We start from the raw sequence: 21,052 nt of genomic DNA, 5'->3' as shown, positions 1-21,052 counted from the left end.
CACTTCCTAAATACCAATTTAAATCTTAACAGTTTCGATTACATTGGAGAAATAATCTAAGAGAAATTGAAGAAAACATAGCCATTGTCAAACTAAAGTACAAAAATCAATAATAAATGATTCCATATTTAGCACAAAGGAATAGATTTCACTGGTCCAGTTAAACTTGAAATATACCTAGGAACTGTGTTTTTAAAAGCAGTCAGTCGTATGTGATGAGACATAAGCAATAGCTATAGACTTAGTTGGAGACAATCCATGGGAAACCACACGAAATTTAAATAAATTTAAGGAAAAACAATGTATCCAGCAGAAAGGCATTAACGCGGGTTCCTCAGCTCGGAAATACGAGTGAGAAGGTGGTCGGTACACTAGTATTAAGCACCACAGAACCCGGTGACGTTCCTCATGGGTCCAGCCCACACGCCTTCCCGGATACCTGGACAGGAAGTGCTCGGCGCTCCGGCCAGAGCCTCCCCCGGAGCGTGGCTCACCAGGCTCAGGCCTCGAAGCAGTGGAACATCCGCGCTGATGTCAAACAGGGAGACCAAGGCAGGGGCCGGGGTCGGGGCTGGGACTGCACTAGGAGCCGGCAACATGGCTGGAGAGGATCTACTTAGGAGCAGCTCCCGGGGCAGAAACGGGGAAAGCAACAGCACTCCGAGGGCAGATCTACTGCCACGTCTCGGGCCTTGCCCGGTCGGTCTTCCCTCAGGCAAAGCCCCTGGGTCCTCAACTGTTACCAGTCCTGCGGTAACTATGTGGCGCGTCCGTTTCTCAACCCCCTCTTGGTGGACAAGTGTAAGATGGAGAGCATCCAGACCCAAATCGGACCCAACAGTTAAAAGCCGGAGGCTGCCCAGCCGACCTACGAGCCCCCGCGCTCAGAAGCCGTTACACCGCCCCGGGAGCAAGTCGAAAGCTCTGCCTCAGTTCGGAAGCCGGATTTCTGCAACACCACAATCCCATCAGTACGGAGCGGCGAAGGGGTCAAACAGTGGCGTCCGCACCCCAGCCCCGCCCCACGCAGTGCACCCTATTGGTTCTCTGACCTCCAAGACCCGCCTCTAACCTTTCGTCATGCCCCCCGGACCGAGAATTGGCCGTTCTATCTCCACCCTCCGCGCTCATTGGCCAGGCTGGCTGCAGTGACAGTGAGTGGCAGACGGCGGGCCTAGCGCTCCCGGACCCGCCGAGCGGAGCCGAACAGACAGGCCCCTGGAATCGCCCAGGTCGCGGTTCCTGCGGTGACACGCGAGGCTGGTGATTGGAATCCTCAGACACAGGCCGGACCTGGCCAGGGGTGCCCACAGAGCCCCAAGAGAACTCGTGACGGGTAACGGGGAAAGGGGAGCCACGGGAGGGCCGGGGGCGCGCAGCCGAAATGTTTTGATAGAGGGCGCACGCGGACGGGGGCGCGCGCGGGCGGCGGGGGCGCGCGCCGGGTTGTCCGCTGTTGGGAGCCTAGCCCCTGGCCTGGGGCTGGGCGACCCTGGGGCGCCCTGTGCTCAGGTCTGGGTGACTAGGTTTGGGGAGGCATCCCAGCCCACTAGGGATGTCGGCTGTAGGTCTGGCTTGACTCTTCCAACCATCTGCAGGCACCCCTGAGCCCGGGCCCTTCCCGGGGGGATCCATGGGTTCTGGGTCTACACTGACCCGGTGAGTGTGTTTCTTGAGGGACAGGGCTCTCTCTAACCGAGGGACTCCCTTCGAGGCCAGGCTGAGCCAAGTTCCACTGTCCCTAGAGTCTGCACTGACTGGGTGTGTATCACCTTGACCCTGCCTGGACCTAGGGAACCCACATATCTGGGATCTGGAATTTACATTGACTGGAAATTTCCGGTCCAGAAGCTATGCCTTATCTTCTCTGATGCTAGGGAAGCAGGAGAGAGTTTTGACCAGAAAGATCTTCAGAAATCTCATTTGGGGTTTTGTAGACCCTGAAAAGCATGTCTGATTTCCAAAGCTGGGGTGGGGCAAGGGTGAAACAGTTTAGAAGTGCTGTGTGGCCTCTGATCTGTCTCCACAGGGTCAGCAAGGTAGTCCTGGGTATCCTAGCTGAGTAGAACAGCCAGGAGAGGTCTGTCCTAGATCTGGGAGAGTGCCTCTCCCACTCCCATCTCTCTCCCCTCCTCTTGGGAGGACTTAGGTGGGTGGGAGGGTTAAATTCCTTTCTGTCCCAACTCTCCACTCTTTGAGGCCTGACACCTTTTCCTCCAGCAGCTGTCCAACCAGGGCATCCAGGACTGGAGTGGAGCAGACACTGTCCCATGGAGCTGGTAGGGCCATGTGCTTGTCTTAAACATTTCTTTACAAAAATGCTTCCAAACTGCTAGTTTCTGGGGAGACCTGGGTTTCCCGGAGGGGCAGGGGAGGAAACTTTGTCTCCATTGGACAGAAAATGAGACAGCATACCTCCCTGCCCTCAGGGGCAGATTCTGGCTTTAGGCCACGGAGGCATCAGTAGATACTCAGTAAAAACTCTAGGAATGACTGACCATAATTAATGCCCCCTGGATCCCCAACCTCACTGCTCTCCTTGGATTATTATTCCAGGTTTGCTTTTGAGCCAAGGAAGTTAGTGGTAGACACAAATCCCAAGGCTTTTTTCTCATTCCTTCTGGCCTGGTGCACAGGACAGCCAGAGGGCAGTACTTGGGTCTGACGTAGGCTGTCTTCTTTCTTATCACTGGCAGGTTGACACGGTGGACAGGGGGCTGCGGTGATGGCACAGTTTGACACTGAATATCAGCGCCTGGAGGCCTCCTATAGTGATTCACCCCCAGGGGAGGAGGACCTTTTGGTGCATGTCGCTGAAGGGAGCAAGTGTGAGTTCTTAGACTTGACAGCTAGATCAGGGGCATGGGAGAATTGCTGAAGTGAGGGGCTTTTGTTCCTTCAGAGCTCTGACATCTCTGTTCCTGTGCCCACAGCACCTTGGCACCACATTGAAAACCTTGACCTCTTCTTCTCTCGAATATCCTTTGTGTTGGAGTTCTGGGACCTTTAGCCCTTCTCTGAGCCAGGTTCTTGATGGGAAGTTGGGATGAGCTGAAGTCCAGTTCATGGAAGGGGAAATAAAGCTCATTCTGAAGTAATAATTATTAAAAACAATGATAGCCCATATTTAACTGAGAGCTATGTGCACTTGTGTTAATTTATAAATAACTTTTCTAAAGGCATTAATTTATAAGGGAGCTTTTCTAATGGGATGTTAATAATTGTAACAATGTCTTTTAAATCATTCTTTGTTACTTCTGGGTTAAATACTTTGAATGCATATTTTTAGAGTTAATAATTCTATGAGATAGATGTTGCTACTATTAATTTACCACTGGATAAAGCTTAGAGAAGTAACTTGTTTAAAGTCGTACTCCAGAAAGTCACAGAACCTGGGCTTCAGCTTGGGAGTGTGACATCAGAGTCTTAATGTCTGTGCTTACTTTTTCTTAATTCTTGCACGTTTATAATCTTCACCAGAAGAATGGCTTCACGTGTATGCTCATTGGGGAGATCTTTGAGCTCATGTTAGTATACAAAAGGATGGATGATGTGGCAAAGGAACACATCTTAGTCTTTCCTTGTGCTCATGTCTGGCCCTACCTGCCAATGCAACTCAACCCTAAGCCCAAAACTCTGCAAACCTTCATATCTCAGGACCAGATTTGACACCAAAACCTGTAGGCTCATTTCTTGTTTGTTTGTTTGTTTTTTGTTATTTTGAGACAGGGTCTCCCTGTAGCCCCAGCTGTCCTGGAACTCGATATGTAGACCAGGCTGGCATTGAACTCACAGAGATCTGCCTGCCTCTGCCTCCCAAGTGCTGTGATTAAAGGCGTGTGCCACCATGCCCAGCTTGTAAAGCCTTATTTCTTAAAAGAAGAGCTTTCTAGGTCCTGTCTCTTTCATGAACTCACAACTTGATCACTCCATCAGGACAGCGGGGTGAGGGGGGTAGGGGGGTGGTTCAGTCAGGATGTCTTAGATGGCACTTGAAGAAAGAGCCTCTACTCTTCCAGGCTTTACATTAAACCTGCTGTTAGGAAGGGAGCCTTTTAGGACAGAGAAGCAGTATGGTATTGCCAGAAGGGAGGAGTTAGTAATTTTTTTTAAAATTTTTTTTTTTTTTTTTTTTTTTTTTTGGAGCCTGGCATAGTGGTTCATGCCTTTAATCTCAGGAAGCAGAGGCAAGCAGATCTCTGTGAGATCCATAGTGAGTTCCAGGCCAGATGGGACAGGCTGTAGGGAGACCCTGTCTCAAAAAGACAAAAGAAAAAAAAATGATCTTTTTGTTGTTTTCTTTTTGAGACAAAGTCTCCCTGTAGCTACAAGTGGCCTGGAACACTATGTAGAACAGGCTGTCCTTGATTTCAGAGATCTGCCTGCCTCTGCCTCCTGAGTGCTGGCATTAAAGAAAGGTGTGTACCACCAGGTCCTGCAAGATCTTTATTTTTAATTACATATATGAGTGTGTGTTCTTTATATGTATATGTGCAGGTGAGTGCAAGAACCTACACAGGTCAGAGGTGTCAGATCCCCTTGGAGTTTGAGTTATATAGGTGGTTTGGCCAGCCTAACGTGGGTACTAGGGATCAAACCCAGGTTCTCTGCAAGAGCAATATACCCTTTTAACCACTGAGCCATCTCTCCATCTTGGGAAGGGAGTTTTTCTCTTTTGAAACAAGGTCTGTGTAGCCCCAGCTGGCCTGGAACTCACAGATCTCCCAGCCTCTGCTTCCGAAGTGCTGGGATTAAAGGCAAGGCAGGATTAAAGGAATGCACCACCTCGCCCAGCCTTGGAATGGAGTTCTTAATGATAAGGACTTCATGTCCTTAAAGGGATTCTAACTACCATCTCATAATAATAATAAAACACTAGAGCATGTAGACCACAATCATAAAACCATTGAAAATCAAGTCCAGTGGTGGTGGCAGATTATCATGATATGAAAGAAAGCAGGCTGCTTCTGTGGCAACTGAGACTGAGGAAAAAATATGAACCAGTTTAGTTCTTGTGAGGTTAAGCAGTAGACAGAGTCCATTGAGAACTCTCTAACCCCATCCATTTCCCATCTTATTCAGCTGTTTCTAGGTGCTTTGCTTGTCTGACTTTATTTCCCTGGCATCTCTCTGACTCTTGAACTGCACCCCCTCTTCCCAATTCCCCAGGCAGTTCCTCTTTGTGGTTGCCTTTACCACCTTCCTGGTTAGTTGTGTGGACTACGACATCCTATTTGCCAACAAGATGGTGAACCACAGTCTTCATCCTACTGAGCCTGTCAAGGTTACTCTGCCAGATGCCTTTTTACCTGCCCAAGTCTGTAGTTCCAGGTAAGGTTGGAGGCCCTGGGACACTAGAATCTGTAGTTTTCTGGTAAGTAGGAAATGGAATGGGGTATGAGGCAGCAACTTGTACTCCAGAACATGTTGCTAAGACTCCATCCTCAAGGATCCTACCTCCTTTATTTTTCTCTACCAGGATTCAGGAAAATGGCTCCCTCATCACTATCCTGGTCATTGCTGGTGTCTTCTGGATCCACCGGCTTATCAAGTTCATCTATAACATTTGCTGCTATTGGGAGATCCACTCCTTCTACCTGCATGCCCTACGTATCCCCATGGTAAGACCAGAATTTGGGCCATCAGCTCAACAGCCCAAGACCTCTTGGGATGAGGTATATTCCTGAGCATCAATGCCCATATTATTGGCAAGTATCCTAGTCCACTTTCTATTAGTGTGGAAAAAAATAAGAGATAAATCAGCTTATAAAAAAATTATTTTGGTCGGGCGTGGTGGTGCACGCCTTTAATCCCAGCACTTGGGAGGCAGAGGCAGGCGGATCTCTGTGAGCTCCACGCCAGCCTGGTCTACATAGTTCCAGGACAGCTGGGGCTACAAGGAGACCCTGTTTCAAAAACGACAAAAAAAAAAAAAAAATTATTTTGGAGCCGGGTGTGGTGGCACATGCCTGTAGTCCTAGCACTTGGGAGGCAGAGGCAGGTGTATCTCTGTGAGTTCAAGGTCAGCCTGGTCTACATAGTGAGTTCCAGGCCAGCTGGGGCTATAGGGAAACCCTGTTTCAAGAGACCCCCCCCTCCCAAAAAAATACTTTGGCTCAGTTTTGGAGGTTTCAGTCCGTAGTTAGCTGGCCCAGTTGCTTTAGGGCAAGAGCACATGCAAGAGCACGATAGAGGAAGCCTGTTCACTTCATGGCAGCCAAGATAAAGAGGAAGGCAGGAAGGAATGGGATCCCAAGTCCCAATATCCCTTCCGGGGGCAGCCCCATGACCTAATTTCTTCCCAGTAGCCCTGCCTTGGAAGCACTCCTTCACTTGCCAGTAGTCCCACTGTCTGGAAACCAAGCCCCTAAGACATGGGTCTTTGAGGGGACATTCCAGATCTGAAAGCATCTCCACTTAGCTAAGCATATGATCAGAAAGCATCTCCACTTAGCTAAGCATATGATCTTGAGACTCGTATCTACGTAGGGTAAAGGGTTGGGGTAACAGCCCCATCTTCTATACCTTATCTCTTCTCCACACTACTCTGCAGTCTGCCCTTCCATATTGCACATGGCAGGAAGTGCAGGCCCGGATTGTGCAGACCCAGAAAGAGCATCAGATCTGTATCCACAAGCGTGAGCTAACAGAACTGGACATCTACCACCGCATCCTGCGTTTCCAGAACTACATGGTGGCACTGGTGAACAAATCCCTTCTGCCTCTGCGCTTCCGCCTGCCTGGCCTTGGGGAGGTTGTCTTTTTCACTCGTGGCCTCAAGTACAACTTTGAGCTGATCCTCTTCTGGGGACCTGGCTCTCTGTTTCTCAATGAATGGAGCCTCAAGGCTGAGTACAAGCGTGGAGGACAACGGTTGGAACTGGCCCAGCGCCTCAGCAATCGCATCCTGTGGATTGGCATCGCCAACTTCCTGCTGTGCCCCCTCATCCTCATCTGGCAGATCCTCTATGCCTTCTTCAGCTATGCTGAGGTGCTGAAGCGGGAACCAGGAGCCTTGGGAGCACGCTGCTGGTCACTTTATGGTCGCTGCTACCTCCGCCACTTCAACGAGCTGGAACATGAGCTGCAGTCCCGCCTCAACCGTGGCTACAAGCCTGCCTCCAAGTACATGAATTGCTTTTTATCACCTCTGCTGACACTGCTGGCCAAGAATGGTGCCTTCTTTGCTGGCTCCATCCTGGCTGTGCTTATTGCTCTCACCATCTATGACGAAGATGTGTTGGCTGTGGAACATGTCCTTACCACTGTCACACTTCTAGGAGTCACAGTGACTGTGTGCAGGTGGGCAAGGGCAGCAGGTGGGAATAAGCAGCCTAGCATTCTGGGAAAGGTGTATATCTCACCATGAACCTAATCCCACTAGGTCCTTCATCCCAGACCAGCACATGGTATTCTGCCCTGAGCAACTGCTCCGAGTGATCCTCGCTCACATCCACTACATGCCTGACCACTGGCAGGGTAATGCCCACCGCTCGCAGACCCGGGACGAGTTTGCCCAGCTCTTCCAGTACAAGGCAGTGAGTGGAGTTGGAGTTAGGGCCTGCTAGAGACTGGCTAGTAGCTTGGATGGTAAGGGCTGGACTCGCTCCTGCTTGCTTGTGACCTTGCACTCCTTCCTCCCTTTTAGGTGTTCATCTTGGAGGAGTTGCTGAGTCCCATTGTCACACCTCTCATTCTTATTTTCTGCCTGCGCCCACGGGCCCTGGAGATTATAGACTTCTTCCGAAATTTCACTGTGGAGGTTGTTGGTGTTGGAGATACCTGCTCCTTTGCTCAGATGGATGTGCGTCAACATGGTCATCCTCAGGTACTGGGACAGTTGGGGGCTGGTGGACAGGGATGATGCTGGCACGTAATCCTTGGGCAACTGCAAAAATCTACCCTTTCTGAGCTAATGAATCACAGAAAGACAGCCCTGTGGGGATCCCTACACTAAGGATATGCTGCTTGGCACCTGGGAATTGGCTAGGTTCCAGCCCTAATTTGTACCATCAGCCAAGCTCCCTTGAGAAAAGCCTAGCACAAGTAACTGACCCAGCAAGTGGCTGCTCCTGGGGTGGGCATCAGGGCCTCTAGACAGTGGACCATGGTCGTTGTCCTCCAGGGCCAAGGACTCTCCTTAGCAGGAAAGGTATAGGAAAAGTTCCTATAAGCACTTAGATCTACTTATTGATTCTCCCTGTGCAGTGGCTGTCCGGAGGGCAGACAGAGGCTTCAGTGTACCAGCAAGCTGAGGATGGGAAGACAGAGTTGTCGCTCATGCACTTTGCCATCACTAATCCTGGCTGGCAGCCACCACGCGAGAGCACAGCCTTTCTGGGCTTCCTAAAGGAGCAGGTTCAACGGGATGGAGCAGCTGCTGGCCTTGCCCAAGGTGGTCTGCTCCCTGAAAACGCCCTTTTCACCTCCATCCAGTCATTACAATCTGAGTCTGAGGTATGTACCTAGGGCCTGAGTGATGATGGGCACAGTGGACCCCAGCAGTGGGGAATGAACATGGGACATAGTAGGGAAGATACCCTCTGTCTGTTCAGTTTGTGCCACTGGGTCCTCAGGTTCAGGATACTAGAGGACCTGGAGGCTTCTCCTCTGCTCTGAGAATTCTCCTTACCCTTTCCTTTCATAGCCCTTGAGCCTTATTGCAAATGTAGTAGCTGGCTCATCCTGCCGGGGACCCCCACTGCCCAAAGACCTGCAGGGCTCCAGGCACAGAGCTGAAGTTGCTTCTGCCCTTCGTTCCTTCTCCCCTCTGCAACCTGGACAGGCCCCTCCAGGCCGGGCTCCCAGCACCATGACAGGCTCTGGGTGAGTGGAGTTGGGAGGGCATGGCAGTAGTCTAGAGCAACTTGTATGGATCTTGAAAATATTGACAAGAGCTCTTTTTCTGTACTGGGAGGGACAGAGTGGATGCCAGGACAGCCAGCTCTGGGAGCAGTGTGTGGGAAGGACAACTGCAGAGCCTGGTGCTGTCAGAATATGCATCCACAGAGATGAGCCTTCATGCCCTCTATATGCACCAGGTGAGTAGGCAAGTGACAAGTAAAAGACGGCTTCAGATGCAAAGAAACCAGACTTGCCTTTCAGTTCTTTCTCTGCACACCTGCTCTGTAGTCTCCATTTTTCATATGTACCACCTTAATAGCATCATTAGCCAAGTGTACTCTCCATTTCCACTGTCCGGAGTCCTTCCTCTTACTGCTGCTATCTCTTCCTGAAACTTTCTCTGACCATCCTCAGTAAAAGCCTCCCTTACCCACTCCACTCTCCTGTATCAAGTTTTGTTTACCTGAAGATTGAACCCAGGGCCTTGGACATGCTACACAAGCTCTGAACTATAGCTTCAGCCCTGTTTTCCCTTATTATTTTGAGACCCATTTTCACTAACTTACCCAGGCTGGCCTTGAACTTATTCTGTAGCCCAGACAGGCTTTGAACTTGTGATCCTTCTATAGCCTCCCAAGAAGCTGGGATTATAGGTCTCTACCACCAGGCCCAGCTCCTCCCCTGAATCTTTTTCTTTTCTTTCTTTCCTTCCCCTCTCCCTTTCTTTCCCCATCCCCTTCCTTTTCCCTCCATTCTCCTTTCTTCCCTCCTTCTCTTTTCTTCCCTCCTTCCCTCCCTCCCTCCCTCTCTTCTTCCTCCTCCTCCTCTTCCTTTCTTCTTTCTTATTCTTCCTCTTTCTTCTTCCACAGGGTCACTAGGCAGCCCTGTCTGGCCTGGAACTCATTATATAGACCAAGCTAGGCTCAATCCTGCTGCCACATACATCTGCTTCCTGAATTTTCTTGTTCTATTTTTCTCATTAGCATCTGTTGCCATCTGACACTCTGTGTTTTGTTCTTATTTAATAGTTTATCATCTGTCTTCCCCCCAGTCACCACCTACAGTGTCCAAGCCCCACAAGGGTTGGCAGTTCTATTTTGTTCACTACTGTGTCTGTCCCTAGTCCACAATCCCAAAGCAATACCTGACACTTAGACCCTCTGTTAATTTGTTCTTTAATTAAAAGGATGGGTAAAATGAGGGCTGGGGATGTAGCTTAATTGATAAAGTGCCTGCCTTGCATGAATGAGGCCCTGGGTTCCATCCTTAGCACCACATAAACATCTGCAATCTCAAGGGTGGAGGTGGAGGCAGGAGAATCAGAAGTTCAAGATCATTTTCAGCTGCATGTGAGTTCAAGGTCAATTTGAGCTACTCAGAGGCTCCTGAGAATAGAACCCATGGAGCATCACACATCTCTTAATCACTACTAACATAGCTGCTGTGGGTCTAGGATTCTAGGTGAGAGTTTGTAGGTGGGAACTGAAGATAATGTGGTGAGTACTGCTGTTTCAGATAGAGATCCTTCTGTCCCCAACTAATCAGCCCTCCACTTCTCCAGCTCCACAAGCAGCAGACCCAGACTGAACCTGAGCGGCATGTGTGGCACCGCCGGGAGAGTGATGAGAGTGGAGAGAGTGCCCCTGAAGAAGGGGGAGAGGGTGCCCGTGCCACCCAACCTATTCCCCGCTCTGCCAGCTATCCCTGCGCTGCATCCCGGCTTGGAGCACCCGAGACCACCGCCCTGCACGGGGGCTTCCAGAGGCGTTATGGGGGAATAACAGGTATCCAGGCTGCAGGGAAGGGTGGCTCTTTAGAAGAGGAAAGCGGTCAGAGGGATGGGGCTCAAGGAGACTAACCTCTAAGTAGACTCCAAAGCCTTCTCATTCTTGTTTGTCTCTAGATCCTGGCATAGTGCCCCGGGCTCCCTCTCACTTCTCCAGGCTGCCCCTAGTAGGGTGGGCAGAAGATGGGCAGCCAGCATCAAGACACCCTGAGCCTGTACCAGAGGAGGGCTCGGAGGATGAGCTTCCCCCTCAAGTGCACAAGGTAAGGTCTCTAGAGCCAAGAACACCTGCCAAGAGTGAAGAACAGCTTTCCATGTGAAGAAAGGTCCCTCCCACTCAGTGCATGAGTACTGTTCACTCCGTACAAAACACACCTACTGATCTGAAGTCCAGGACCTGCTTCTTCAGGCTCAAGCTTTTCTTTCCTTTATCTCTGGGCTCCTGTGGACAAGCAGATGGTGGAAGACTATCTTTATTACCAATCGTTTTTCTCTCTGCAGGTATAGATAAGGCAGAAGAGAGTCCCCATGCCCCAGGATGGAGGCGACAGCTGCCCTGCCATCCCATCTGCCTGCCATGGGAGGGCTTCTCTGAGTGTCGCCTGGCTCCATGTGTGTGGTGTTTGTGTGTCTGTGCCTGGCCAAGGGAGATGCCAACACTGGGCTTGCTATAGCCCCAGAAGAATTTGAGGCCTAGAGACCAGGGGTACACAAGACTTTAGCCTCATCCCTAGGACTCCCTTGGTTCAGAGTGTGGTGCTAGAAACTGGTCCCCAGCCCAGCCCCAGTACTGCCACCTTTGCACCCACCCCTGCAAGTCTCCAGAGGGTTTCCCACCACAGAAGCTACCAAGCAAGGAGAACTTGTGCCAACTGTGGAGTGGGGAGGTTGGGCCTGAACCCTCAACCCCTGCAGCCACTCCCTCACCTGGAGTAGCTGAGCTGCTCAGGTTGTGGCCCTTGCCTCACCTCCAGTCTGCCCAGTGCTACCACCAGCTCACCTCTCTTCTGCTCCCTGCACATCACTGGCATGTACATGCTGCTTGCTTCTGTTCTGTTCACTTGACCCCCTTTCTGCCTGGCTTCTGCTTTTCGTTGGGGTGAAAGCCCTAGCTCCTAGCTCCCCTCACACTGTTTTTGACACTAAGATGGAAGGTTTTAACTTGCAGGAACAGGGTGAAAATCCTTTCCTGCCCTCTCCAACTTTTAGGATGGGCCCCTGGGAGTGTGAGACCTTCCTGGGCCCCACTGCTGCTTATTGTACTCCACCTCCCACCACTGCACATGGGATGATAGGACTGGAATGTGACCTCAACTCTCTACATCCCAGCAAGAGAACGCTGGCCTGCATCCCTAGGTCCCCTGGAGGAGGATGAAGGGATGATGGACTTGCCCTAGGCTTTGGGGCTGCCGTATTGCATGCTGGAATTCAGCTCCCACCTTCCACCCCACCCTCACCCAGCTCTGCTCTACTGTGGGAGGTGAACTCTACTGCAGGTGGTGAACTCTGCTGTCTCAGCCCACAGCAAAGTGTGGGAACCGTGTACAGCCTGATAACCCTTAATAAAGGGACTTTGACCGGGTTGTGGCTCTTCTCTCATTCAGCAGCCAAGATCTTGGGACAATAAGAGTGAGATGGGTGATTCTCGGGTCCTTAGCTGCCTGGCTGGGATCTGGAAGCACGAGGGGCTGTGGTGTGGCTGGGATATACAGAGCTAGGACTCAGAAGGGCTGCTTCCAGGAGGCTCCGAAGGTAGTTCTGTAGCTTACCTAATGTGTAAGGCTTGGCTGGGTTCAGTCCCCAGCACGGAAGAAAACCTAAACCCAAAAAGGGAAGACATCCTCTTGGCTCATGCTTGTAAATCCCAGCACTCAGGAGGTTGAGGGAAGAGAATTGCTAAGAGTTTAAGAGTAGCCTCACTATAATGTGATGCCCTCTCAAAACAAAAAAGATCTGATGCAGCCGGGCGTGGTGGCACATGCCTTTAATCCCAGCACTTGGGAGGCAAGAGGCAGGCGGATTTCTGAGTTCGAGGCCAGCCTGGTCTCCATAGTGAATCCAGGCCAGCTAGGGCTACAAGGAGACCCTGTCTCAAAAAGACCAAAAAAAAAAAAAAAAAGGTCCAATGCAGACCACAATTTCGTAGAGGTCAAGGCGCCCTGGGCACGTGTCCAATTCGGCTCTATTTTGCGTTTCTCGCTCGGCGCACTTACCCCGCCTCCAGGAGACACCTGACCAATGGGGACTCTGGATAGGACAGGGCTGGTGGGCGGGGTCACTGCCGTAAAGGGATTAACAGTTCTGTTCCGCTGCACTTGACCTGAGGGTCCCTGGCTATGAGCGAGTGGGGACCGGTGTAGACGGCGTACGTGGCCTGCGTGAGTGCGTGGTGGCGGCGCGTGCGCGAAGCGAGTGGGCGGTGTGGCAGGGTCCTCGTGTGTCCCTCCCCGCGACCCCAGCGCCGTAGCTCAATGTCCCAAGACACCCAGGCATCCGCGGCCCTCTCGGAGAGGCCAGCCCCTCTCGCCGGTCCCTCAGTGACCTCAAGCTCGGCCAGCACATCGCTATGGTGACGGTGGGCAACTACTGCGAGACCGAAGGGCCGGTGGGCCTGGCCTGGACCCAGAATGGCTTAAGTCCCTGTTTCTTCTTCACGCTTGTGCCCTCGACACTGATGACACTGGGGGCTCTGGCCTTGGTCCTGGTTCTTCCCTGCAAACGTCGGGAGCTGCCAGCTGGCACAGACGAACTGTCTTGGGGGGCCGGCCCTCGCGTAGCTCCATATGTGCTGCAGTTGTTTCTGGCCACACTTCAGGTGGCCCTGCCCCTGGCCGGCCTGGCTGGCCGAATGGGCACCGCCGCGGGGGCTCGGCTGCCAGGCTACCTACTGCTGGCCTCGGTGTTCGAGAGTCTGGCCAGCGCCTGTGGCTTGTGGCTACTCGTGGTGGAACGGAACCAGGCACGGCAGAGTTTGGCAATGGGCATTTGGATGAAGTTCAGGCACAGCCTCGGTCTCCTGCTTCTCTGGACAGTGGCGTTTGCAGCTGAAAACTTGGCCCTGGTGTCTTGGAACAGCCCGCAGTGGTGGTGGGCGAGGGCAGACTTGGGCCAGCAGGTAAGGAACCTTATGGGGAGGAGGAGAAGCATTCATGGTTGAGAAGGACTGCGTGTCTGGACCTACTGGCTCCACGCTTTGGTATGACTCTTAAGAAAAAAGAAAGTCTGGCGCCGGCTGGAAACTGATAGCCAGCTTGTGGGGTGTGTCTGTGCTGAGTCACTGTGGATTTGTTTTTTTTTGTTTTTTTTTTTTTAAACCCTGTTGTTGGGCCCTGGGAGGGACCGGGGGGTTGTTATAAGAAGCAATAAAATAGTTTGGGTCCTTATGGGGAGGAGGAGAAGCATTCATGGTTGAGAAGGACTGCGTGTCTGGACCTACTGGCTCCACGCTTTGGTATGACTCTTAAGAAAAAAGAAAGTCTGGCGCCGGCTGGAAACTGATAGCCAGCTTGTGGGGTGTGTCTGTGCTGAGTCACTGTGGATTTGTTTTTTTTTGTTTTTTTTTTTTTAAAGCCTGTTGCTGAGCCCTGAGAAGGACCTGGGTGTTGTTATAAGTAGCAATACAATAGGTTTGGGCTCTGGTTCTTACCTGTGCACATGTTTCATTCTAGGTTCAGTTTACCCTATGGTTCCTGCGCTATGTGGTCTCTGGAGGGCTATTTGTCTTGGGACTCTGGGCCCCTGGACTTCGCCCCCAGTCTTACACTTTACGGGTTCATGAAGAGGACCAGGATGTAGAAAGGAACCAGGTATACTTCATTTTCTCAGTCCTGGAGTGTAATTTTTTTGGTGCTGGGGATAGAACCCAGCAGCTTGTGAATGTTAAGCATGTGCTTTATCACCAAGCTCCTCCCCGAGGGTCTCTGAATGCTGGGGCTTATTTTAATTTTCTTTCCTGTCATTCCTTTTCCCAAAGTTCTTTCCCAAAGTTCATTTTGTGACCCAGTGGCTTTTCTAGGCTCTCCAGGGATCACTTGGTCTCAGATACCTGCAAACTGTGGCCCCATACATTCTTCCCTGGAGGATTCCTGCCTAGTGTACTTCTGTTTTGTTTCTGAGCTCCTCTCCTGTATCATCATTTTAGGTTCCCTCAACAGACCCACGATCTACCTGGCGAGACCTTGGCAGGAAGCTCCGCCTACTGAGTAGCTACCTGTGGCCTCGGGGAAGTCCAGCTCTACAGCTGGTTGTGCTCATCTGCCTGGGACTCATGGGGTTGGACCGAGCACTCAATGTGTTGGTCCCCATCTTCTATAGGGACATTGGTGAGGGGATGAAGTGGTACAACTTAGCCTGGTGGTTGGGGTGGTCCTTACCTAGGGAGGTCATGCAGAATTGGGAGCTGGGTGATCAGAAAGGGGCTGTGGCTGGTGCCTGGCAGTTTTGCCTTAAGAGAATCCTTGGTCCTAGAAGTGGAACTCTTTTTATCCACAGTGAACTTGCTGACCGCCAAGGCTCCTTGGAGCTCCCTAGCCTGGACTGTTACAACCTATGTCTTCCTCAAGTTCCTCCAGGGGGGTGGCACCGGCAGTACAGGTATAATGGACTTTGTCCTTACCCTGTCCCTCCACAAGAATTTTCTCACTTTCTTGTCTCTTTGCTTATTCCTTCCCCAGGCTCCTTGGGCTCTTAGATTAGCATCTTGGTGTTGGGTTGATGTCCCTCAGCCCCCAAGACCTACTGAAGTTCTCCTGGCTCCCCTAGGCTTTGTGAGCAACCTGCGCACCTTCCTGTGGATCCGGGTACAGCAGTTCACATCCCGTGGCGTGGAGCTGCGCCTCTTTTCCCACCTACATGAACTCTCACTGCGCTGGCACCTGGGCCGCCGTACTGGGGAGGTGCTGCGGATTGTGGACCGAGGCACATCCAGTGTCACAGGACTGCTCAGGTGCCACACCAGTTGAGGAGGGTGTGCTGTGGAGAATAGACCCAGCATGAGCATCCCTGCCCCTCCAATCTTACTTTGTTTGGACATTTTGGCAAATTATAGGAAGAAGTATAATGCTGTCAAAATAACTCAGATAATGCAGAAAGCCCAGTGTGAGGCACATACATGTAATACCAGTACTTGGGAGGTGGAAACAGGAAGATCAGGAGTTCAAGGCCAGCTTCAGCCACATAATGAGTTTGAGGCTAGCTTGGACTACAGGAGACACTGTCTCAAAAAAAAAAAATGCAGATAGGAATCTGTAGAATGCCACTCACTTCTCCAGAGTTTCCCATTATGTTTAGTATGTACTCATCTGTATATCTGTGAAGACTTACAGGACTAATGTGGTATTGTGTAAGTTTCTTAAACCCAGTGATATCATGACATAGGTGTCTCTCTCAAAGTTGCTTTAACAAGCTGAGTGTGGTAGTGCATGTCTTTACTCCCAGCATTCTGGAGGCAAAGGCATGCAGATCTCTCTAAGTTCTGGGCCAGCCTGGTCTACATAGCAAGTTCCAGACCAGCCAGCCAGGGCTTTATAATGAGACTCTGTCTCAAAAAGAAAGAAAGAAAGAAAGAAAGAGAGAGAGAGAGAGAGAGAGAGAGAGAGAGAGAGGGAGGAAGGAGAAAGATTACTTTATCAATACAATGTTACAATGCATTTTGGATTAAATATATTTGAGTGTCATATTCAAGATCAAAGAAAGAAAGAAAGAAAGAAAGAAAGAAAGAAAAAAGAAAGAAAGAAAAGTTGTTCTTGCAGGAAGATCTCTCTTACTTCTGTGTTTGTGGTACTGAGGCTTTAACCATCTAAGACCTTGCACATACTAGGCAAACACTCTATATCCCAGCCCTTTCTTTACTTTTTATTTTGAGACACAGTCTCACTAAGTTGCCCAGGATGGCCTTAAACTATCGATTTTCTGCCTTAATCTCCTGAGGGCTGGGGTTACAAGCCTGTGCCACTAGGCCTGACTGACCATCTACTTCTTGAGGGATATTTAGATCAGTTCTATTCTGTTGCTGTTGAAAATGAAACCGTATACTGTAGTAAGTTCCTAGAGGTAAGATTGCGGGGTCTAAGCCCTCAAATCTTCTCTTGCTTGATGTGCCCTTCTAGCTACCTGGTGTTCAACATCATCCCCACACTGGCTGACATCATCATTGGCATCATCTACTTCAGCACGTTCTTCAACGCCTGGTTTGGCCTCATTGTGTTCCTGTGCATGAGTCTTTACCTCAGTGAGTGCTACCAGGGAGAAACAATCTCTGAACTATGCAGGGGCTCCCTTGACCATGAGCTGTGCCACACCCTCAGCTGAGTGACCTTCAGCAGGCTGAGGATTGGTAGACTTGAGGCCATGGATACTCCTGGCATAATGGGCAGGCCTCCTCCCCTGTCAAGTTGAACATTAGTTCAACCTAGCTGGAGGCCAGGGAAGGGCATCCATATCATACTAGGTTCTCACTGTGGTGGCAGGTCAAGGAAAAAATTTGTGTAGCAAAATGCAGCTTGCCTTCATGTGCTCACCAAAAGCATTTTCTATACATGGGTCTTTGTAGCGTACAAAGATGTCTTGCATGAAGCACCTTCCCTTCATGAATTTTCAGCTCTCCCTATGGGTCCATGTCCTGGTTTGGTTTATGAGGCATAGGATGTGGATACCTGTATTTGGTCTCTGCTATTGGAGATGATGTCTTACCCTTCCTCCCCCTCCTATCATCCTCCTCCAGTCCTGACCATTGTAGTCACTGAGTGGAGAGCAAAGTTTCGCCGTGCTATGAACACACAGGAAAATGCCACCCGGGCACGAGCAGTGGACTCTCTGCTAAACTTTGAGACGGTAACACAGGCCCAGAGGTTGTGGTGGGAGGCAGGAAGAGGTGGTGGAGAGTTTCTGGGACCACTGAGGTGACAGGGAGCTGAAGAGGATATTAGAAATCAGGAAGAAGGGGTCAGGACTCTGGAGAGAATGATCCCATAGCTGTGTGCTGTTTGAATCCATAAGGTGAAGTACTACAATGCCGAGGGTTATGAAGTGGACCGCTATCGAGAGGCCATCATCAAATATCAGGTAAGGTTGCTCATAAGAGCAGAAGCTGACCTGTGTCATTATCAGGGCTGAGAGGGCATGAGATCCAGAGGTGAAGTTGAAGATGCCTAGACCCAGATTGGGAATTGGTGATGGTCGGTCTATATGGGCCATTCCTTCCTCTTGTGTTATTAACCCTAGGGTCTGGAGTGGAAGTCAAATGCTTCACTGGTTGTACTAAATCAGACCCAGAACTTGGTGATTGGACTTGGGCTCCTCGCTGGCTCCCTGCTTTGTGCATACTTTGTCAGTGAGCAGAAGCTACAGGTGAGGCAGAATCATGAAAGAGAGGGTAGGAAACAGAAAATGGACTTGGGGTCCATGTGTGAGCCATCAGGCTCCTGGACAGGAAGTGGACAAAGTGACAGCAGAGCAACCTGCAAGCTCCCTGTGACACATTTGTTCCCCTGGGTCTCTCTACAGGTTGGGGACTTTGTGCTGTTTGGCACGTATATCACCCAACTGTACATGCCTCTCAACTGGTTTGGCACCTACTACAGGTAACCTGATTCCTGTCCACCTGTCCAAGGTGTGAAGCTATTTCCAAGCTCCTTGGGGGAGCACCAACCTTCACCCTTTTTGCAGGATGATCCAGACCAACTTCATTGACATGGAGAACATGTTTGATCTGCTGAAAGAGGAGACAGAAGTGAGTGATGAGGGGGGAGTGAGATTTGGGATAGTTTCTTGTATCTGGAGAATCCCAGGCCAGTAATGACAGCATACATTGGCTATGTTCTCCTAGGTGAAGGATGTTCCTGGAGCAGGGCCCCTTCACTTTCATAAAGGTCGGATTGAGTTTGAAAATGTGCACTTCAGCTATGCTGATGGGTAAGCCCTCCCTTTTTGCTTTTTATCATTTTCCCTTATCCATGTGTATGCTGCCTTCCTGCCCCTCATGAATCTCAGCTTTGCAACCTACTACTGTGGGTCAGGGGACAGGGAGAGCCTAGGCAGGAGAGGATAAAGACCAGCAGAAGCTCTGATGATAGGGTACCTACTGAACTCACCATACTCTCTTGCAGACGGGAGACCCTGCAGGATGTGTCCTTCACTGTGATGCCTGGACAGACCCTGGCCTTGGTGAGAGGAGACCTAGCTACTTGCCCCATGCTCCTTGAGCTTCCCTCATTCAGTGCCTATGATGGCTCATGATCCAGACTAGGCAGTCAAAACCTGGCTGTAAAGGCGACAAGATTGAATGTGGCAGATTTCTTGGATGTTGGTGGCCTCTTAGAGATGGAGCTTTAAAAGCCAGTGGACCTGAGAATTTTCTCTTGTTTTCAATGTAATAGGTGGGCCCATCTGGGGCAGGGAAGAGCACAATTTTACGCCTGTTGTTTCGCTTCTATGACATCAACTCTGGCTGCATCAGAATAGATGGACAGGACATTTCACAGGTAAGGTTGCTACAGAGAAGACTGTCATTTAGGGATCTTTGGAAGAACAGCAAGGGCTGGGTATCCTGACGGTATCAGTCTTGCAAAAAAGCTAGGGCCTTGCTTGGTCTGGTGATGCAGGCCTGAAATGTCAGCTACTCAGGGGGATCATAAGCCTTCCTGAGCTACAGATGAGTTATTCAAGGCCAACCTGAGTAACTTATCAGACCATGTCTCAAAAAAAAAAAAAAAAAAAAAAAACGGAGGAGAGCTGGGCTATAACTCAGTGGCCTCCCTAGTACCACCAAAATTTTTTTAAAAGCTGGGCCTTCCTAGTGTCATATGACAGCAGTCACAACAGCAAAGTAATCATGGGAATGAAGTATACAGTGCCATATGAGGTACAGATCTTCTGCAATAGTCTACAAAACAGGTAGAGGACATGTCTTCTGTTTATGAATGGGGAGGACTTGGTAAGGTCAAATGATTTGCCCATCTAGCTAGGATTTGCAGTGGCAATGACCAGGCTCTTACCCTAGGCCTCTCATCCCCTGCGCTTCCTGGCAGCCTATCCCCAAGCCTGGAGGGATCTCACAGGGCAGGATATACGGTCTTTTGGCCTCAGGTGACCCAGATCTCTCTCCGGTCTCACATTGGAGTTGTGCCTCAGGATACTGTTCTCTTCAATGACACAATTGCCAATAATATCCGGTATGGTCGTGTCACAGCTGGGGACAGTGAGGTGGAGGCTGCTGCTCAGGCTGCAGGCATCCACGATGCCATCTTGTCTTTCCCTGAAGGTGAGGTCCCTCTACAGAGTCCTTCCCCCTGCCCAGTATTGTCCTCTTAGTCCCTTGAACCCAGTTCCATCTCTTTCTTGCCCACCTGGCCACAGAAACCAAGTTTATTTACATGTGACTTGAGGGATGTAGTTTACTATCCACAGGGTATGAGACACAGGTGGGTGAGCGGGGACTGAAGCTAAGTGGTGGTGAAAAGCAGCGAGTAGCCATTGCCCGTACAATTCTCAAGGCTCCAGACATCATTCTGCTGGATGAGGTGAGGTCCTGACGCTTCCCTGACATTCTCTCATCTTTGCCCAAGCCACTTCTGCTGGACATTTTCCTTCCTTGCAAAGATATCACCAGTCCCTATATAGTTCACAAGCCCAAACTATTTCTGAGGCCACCACTAGCAGCTTGGATCCTCCTCCCCTTGGAGTCTGTGGGTGGCAAGAGCATTTCACCCAGGCCCTTTCTGTAGGCAACATCAGCATTGGATACATCTAATGAGAGAGCCATTCAGGCCTCTCTGGCCAAAGTCTGCGCCAACCGTACCACCATCGTAGTGGCACACAGGTACAGGACTACAGGGCTGGTGGGGCTGGCAGGGTGGGCCACTTTGGATGGGATGGTAGGTAACTGATGTCTGACCTCTTAGGCTTTCAACTGTGGTCAATGCTGACCAGATTCTCGTCATCAAGAATGGGTGCATTGTAGAGAGAGGACGGTGAGCCATGAAGGATGAATAGGGCAGGGGCTTCTGGAGGGGATCTCCCTTGTCCATCCCCTGTATTCTCTGAGAGACTGGTGTGAAACCAATGGGTTAAACTTGCCTCATCACCACAGACATGAAGCTCTGTTGTCCCGAGGCGGGGTGTATGCTGAAATGTGGCAGCTGCAGCAGCAAGGACAAGAAACAGTCTCTGAAGACTCTAAACCCCAGACTACAGCACAGTGACAAAAGTGACCTCTTTCCTTCCCAAGGCTAACTCAGGAGAATAAGATGTGTCCCTTTTCCCTGGCTTATTTCATCCTGGTCTAGGGGTTTGGTGCTAGCTTTTGTAAGGGAAAGGGACCTTTGAGAAAGCACTTTAAGGAAATAAAAATTGACTGTGCAAGGATGGTTGTGACTTGGTCATGTGGAATACTGCAAGGGAGAGGGAAAAGAAACATACCAGTCA

The 21,052-nt window shown here is 50.5% G+C and overlaps 3 protein-coding genes across 6 annotated transcripts in view; 2 read left to right on the top strand and 1 right to left on the bottom strand.

Annotated features, from left to right (window-relative positions):
- Ankzf1 (ankyrin repeat and zinc finger peptidyl tRNA hydrolase 1) overlaps positions 1-981 on the bottom strand; it is a 7,456-nt gene extending 6,475 nt beyond the window's left edge. Inside the window, exon 1 of the mRNA XM_008825756.3 lies at positions 440-981. Within this exon, the coding sequence (XP_008823978.1) occupies positions 440-599 (160 nt within the window). The 5' untranslated portion in view covers positions 600-981. The remainder of the gene's footprint in view (positions 1-439) is intronic.
- A 171-nt stretch (positions 982-1,152) lies between these two features.
- Positions 1,153-12,212, top strand: Atg9a (autophagy related 9A). 4 transcript variants are annotated; one of them, XM_008825752.2, is made up of 16 exons: positions 1,153-1,336; positions 2,224-2,279; positions 2,697-2,828; positions 2,934-2,977; positions 3,463-3,527; positions 5,170-5,331; positions 5,480-5,621; positions 6,554-7,302; positions 7,385-7,538; positions 7,649-7,828; positions 8,209-8,457; positions 8,648-8,826; positions 8,924-9,041; positions 10,406-10,628; positions 10,748-10,893; positions 11,132-12,212. In XM_008825752.2, the coding sequence occupies exons 3-16, from the start codon at positions 2,726-2,728 to the stop codon at positions 11,135-11,137; spliced, it is 2,520 nt and encodes an 839-aa protein (XP_008823974.1). In that variant the 5' UTR covers positions 1,153-1,336; positions 2,224-2,279; positions 2,697-2,725; the 3' UTR covers positions 11,138-12,212. The 4 variants fall into 4 exon arrangements, with proteins under 4 accessions (XP_008823974.1, XP_017651780.1, XP_008823976.1 ...); XM_017796291.2 differs by having other exon boundaries at positions 2,221-2,279; XM_008825754.2 differs by lacking the exon at positions 1,153-1,336 and adding an exon at positions 1,425-1,659.
- Positions 12,213-12,917: 705 nt separating this feature from the next.
- Abcb6 (ATP binding cassette subfamily B member 6 (Langereis blood group)) lies at positions 12,918-20,993 on the top strand. The gene is made up of 19 exons (XM_008825751.3): positions 12,918-13,745; positions 14,299-14,436; positions 14,772-14,952; positions 15,122-15,223; positions 15,392-15,575; positions 16,738-16,859; positions 17,352-17,461; positions 17,627-17,692; positions 17,852-17,977; positions 18,134-18,210; positions 18,296-18,359; positions 18,456-18,541; positions 18,736-18,793; positions 19,006-19,110; positions 19,715-19,889; positions 20,036-20,148; positions 20,353-20,447; positions 20,530-20,598; positions 20,718-20,993. Exons 1-19 carry the CDS (start codon positions 13,197-13,199, stop codon positions 20,827-20,829), a joined length of 2,532 nt encoding a protein of 843 aa, XP_008823973.1. The 5' UTR covers positions 12,918-13,196; the 3' UTR covers positions 20,830-20,993.
- The last annotated feature ends 59 nt before the right edge of the window (positions 20,994-21,052 follow it).

This window comes from Nannospalax galili, unplaced genomic scaffold (genome assembly GCF_000622305.1).
Source record: "Nannospalax galili isolate Female #2095 unplaced genomic scaffold, S.galili_v1.0 scaffold127, whole genome shotgun sequence".
In the NCBI taxonomy this organism is placed as follows: Eukaryota; Metazoa; Chordata; class Mammalia; order Rodentia; family Spalacidae; genus Nannospalax; species Nannospalax galili.
This window is presented reverse-complemented; position numbering and strand designations above follow the sequence as displayed.

Bases quoted from the DNA above. Each gene is read 5' to 3' on its own strand.
- Atg9a (XM_008825752.2), top strand. From the start codon at position 2,726: ATGGCACAGTTTGACACTGAATATCAGCGCCTGGAGGCCTCCTATAGT. The intron at 5,332-5,479 runs GTAAGGTTGGAG...TTTCTCTACCAG, and splicing joins GCCCAAGTCTGTAGTTCCAG to GATTCAGGAAAATGGCTCCC. The intron at 8,827-8,923 runs GTGAGTGGAGTT...TGGGAGGGACAG, and splicing joins AGCACCATGACAGGCTCTGG to AGTGGATGCCAGGACAGCCA.
- Abcb6 (XM_008825751.3), top strand. From the start codon at position 13,197: ATGGTGACGGTGGGCAACTACTGCGAGACCGAAGGGCCGGTGGGCCTG. The intron at 14,437-14,771 runs GTATACTTCATT...TCATCATTTTAG, and splicing joins AGGATGTAGAAAGGAACCAG to GTTCCCTCAACAGACCCACG. The intron at 18,360-18,455 runs GTGAGTGATGAG...ATGTTCTCCTAG, and splicing joins TGCTGAAAGAGGAGACAGAA to GTGAAGGATGTTCCTGGAGC.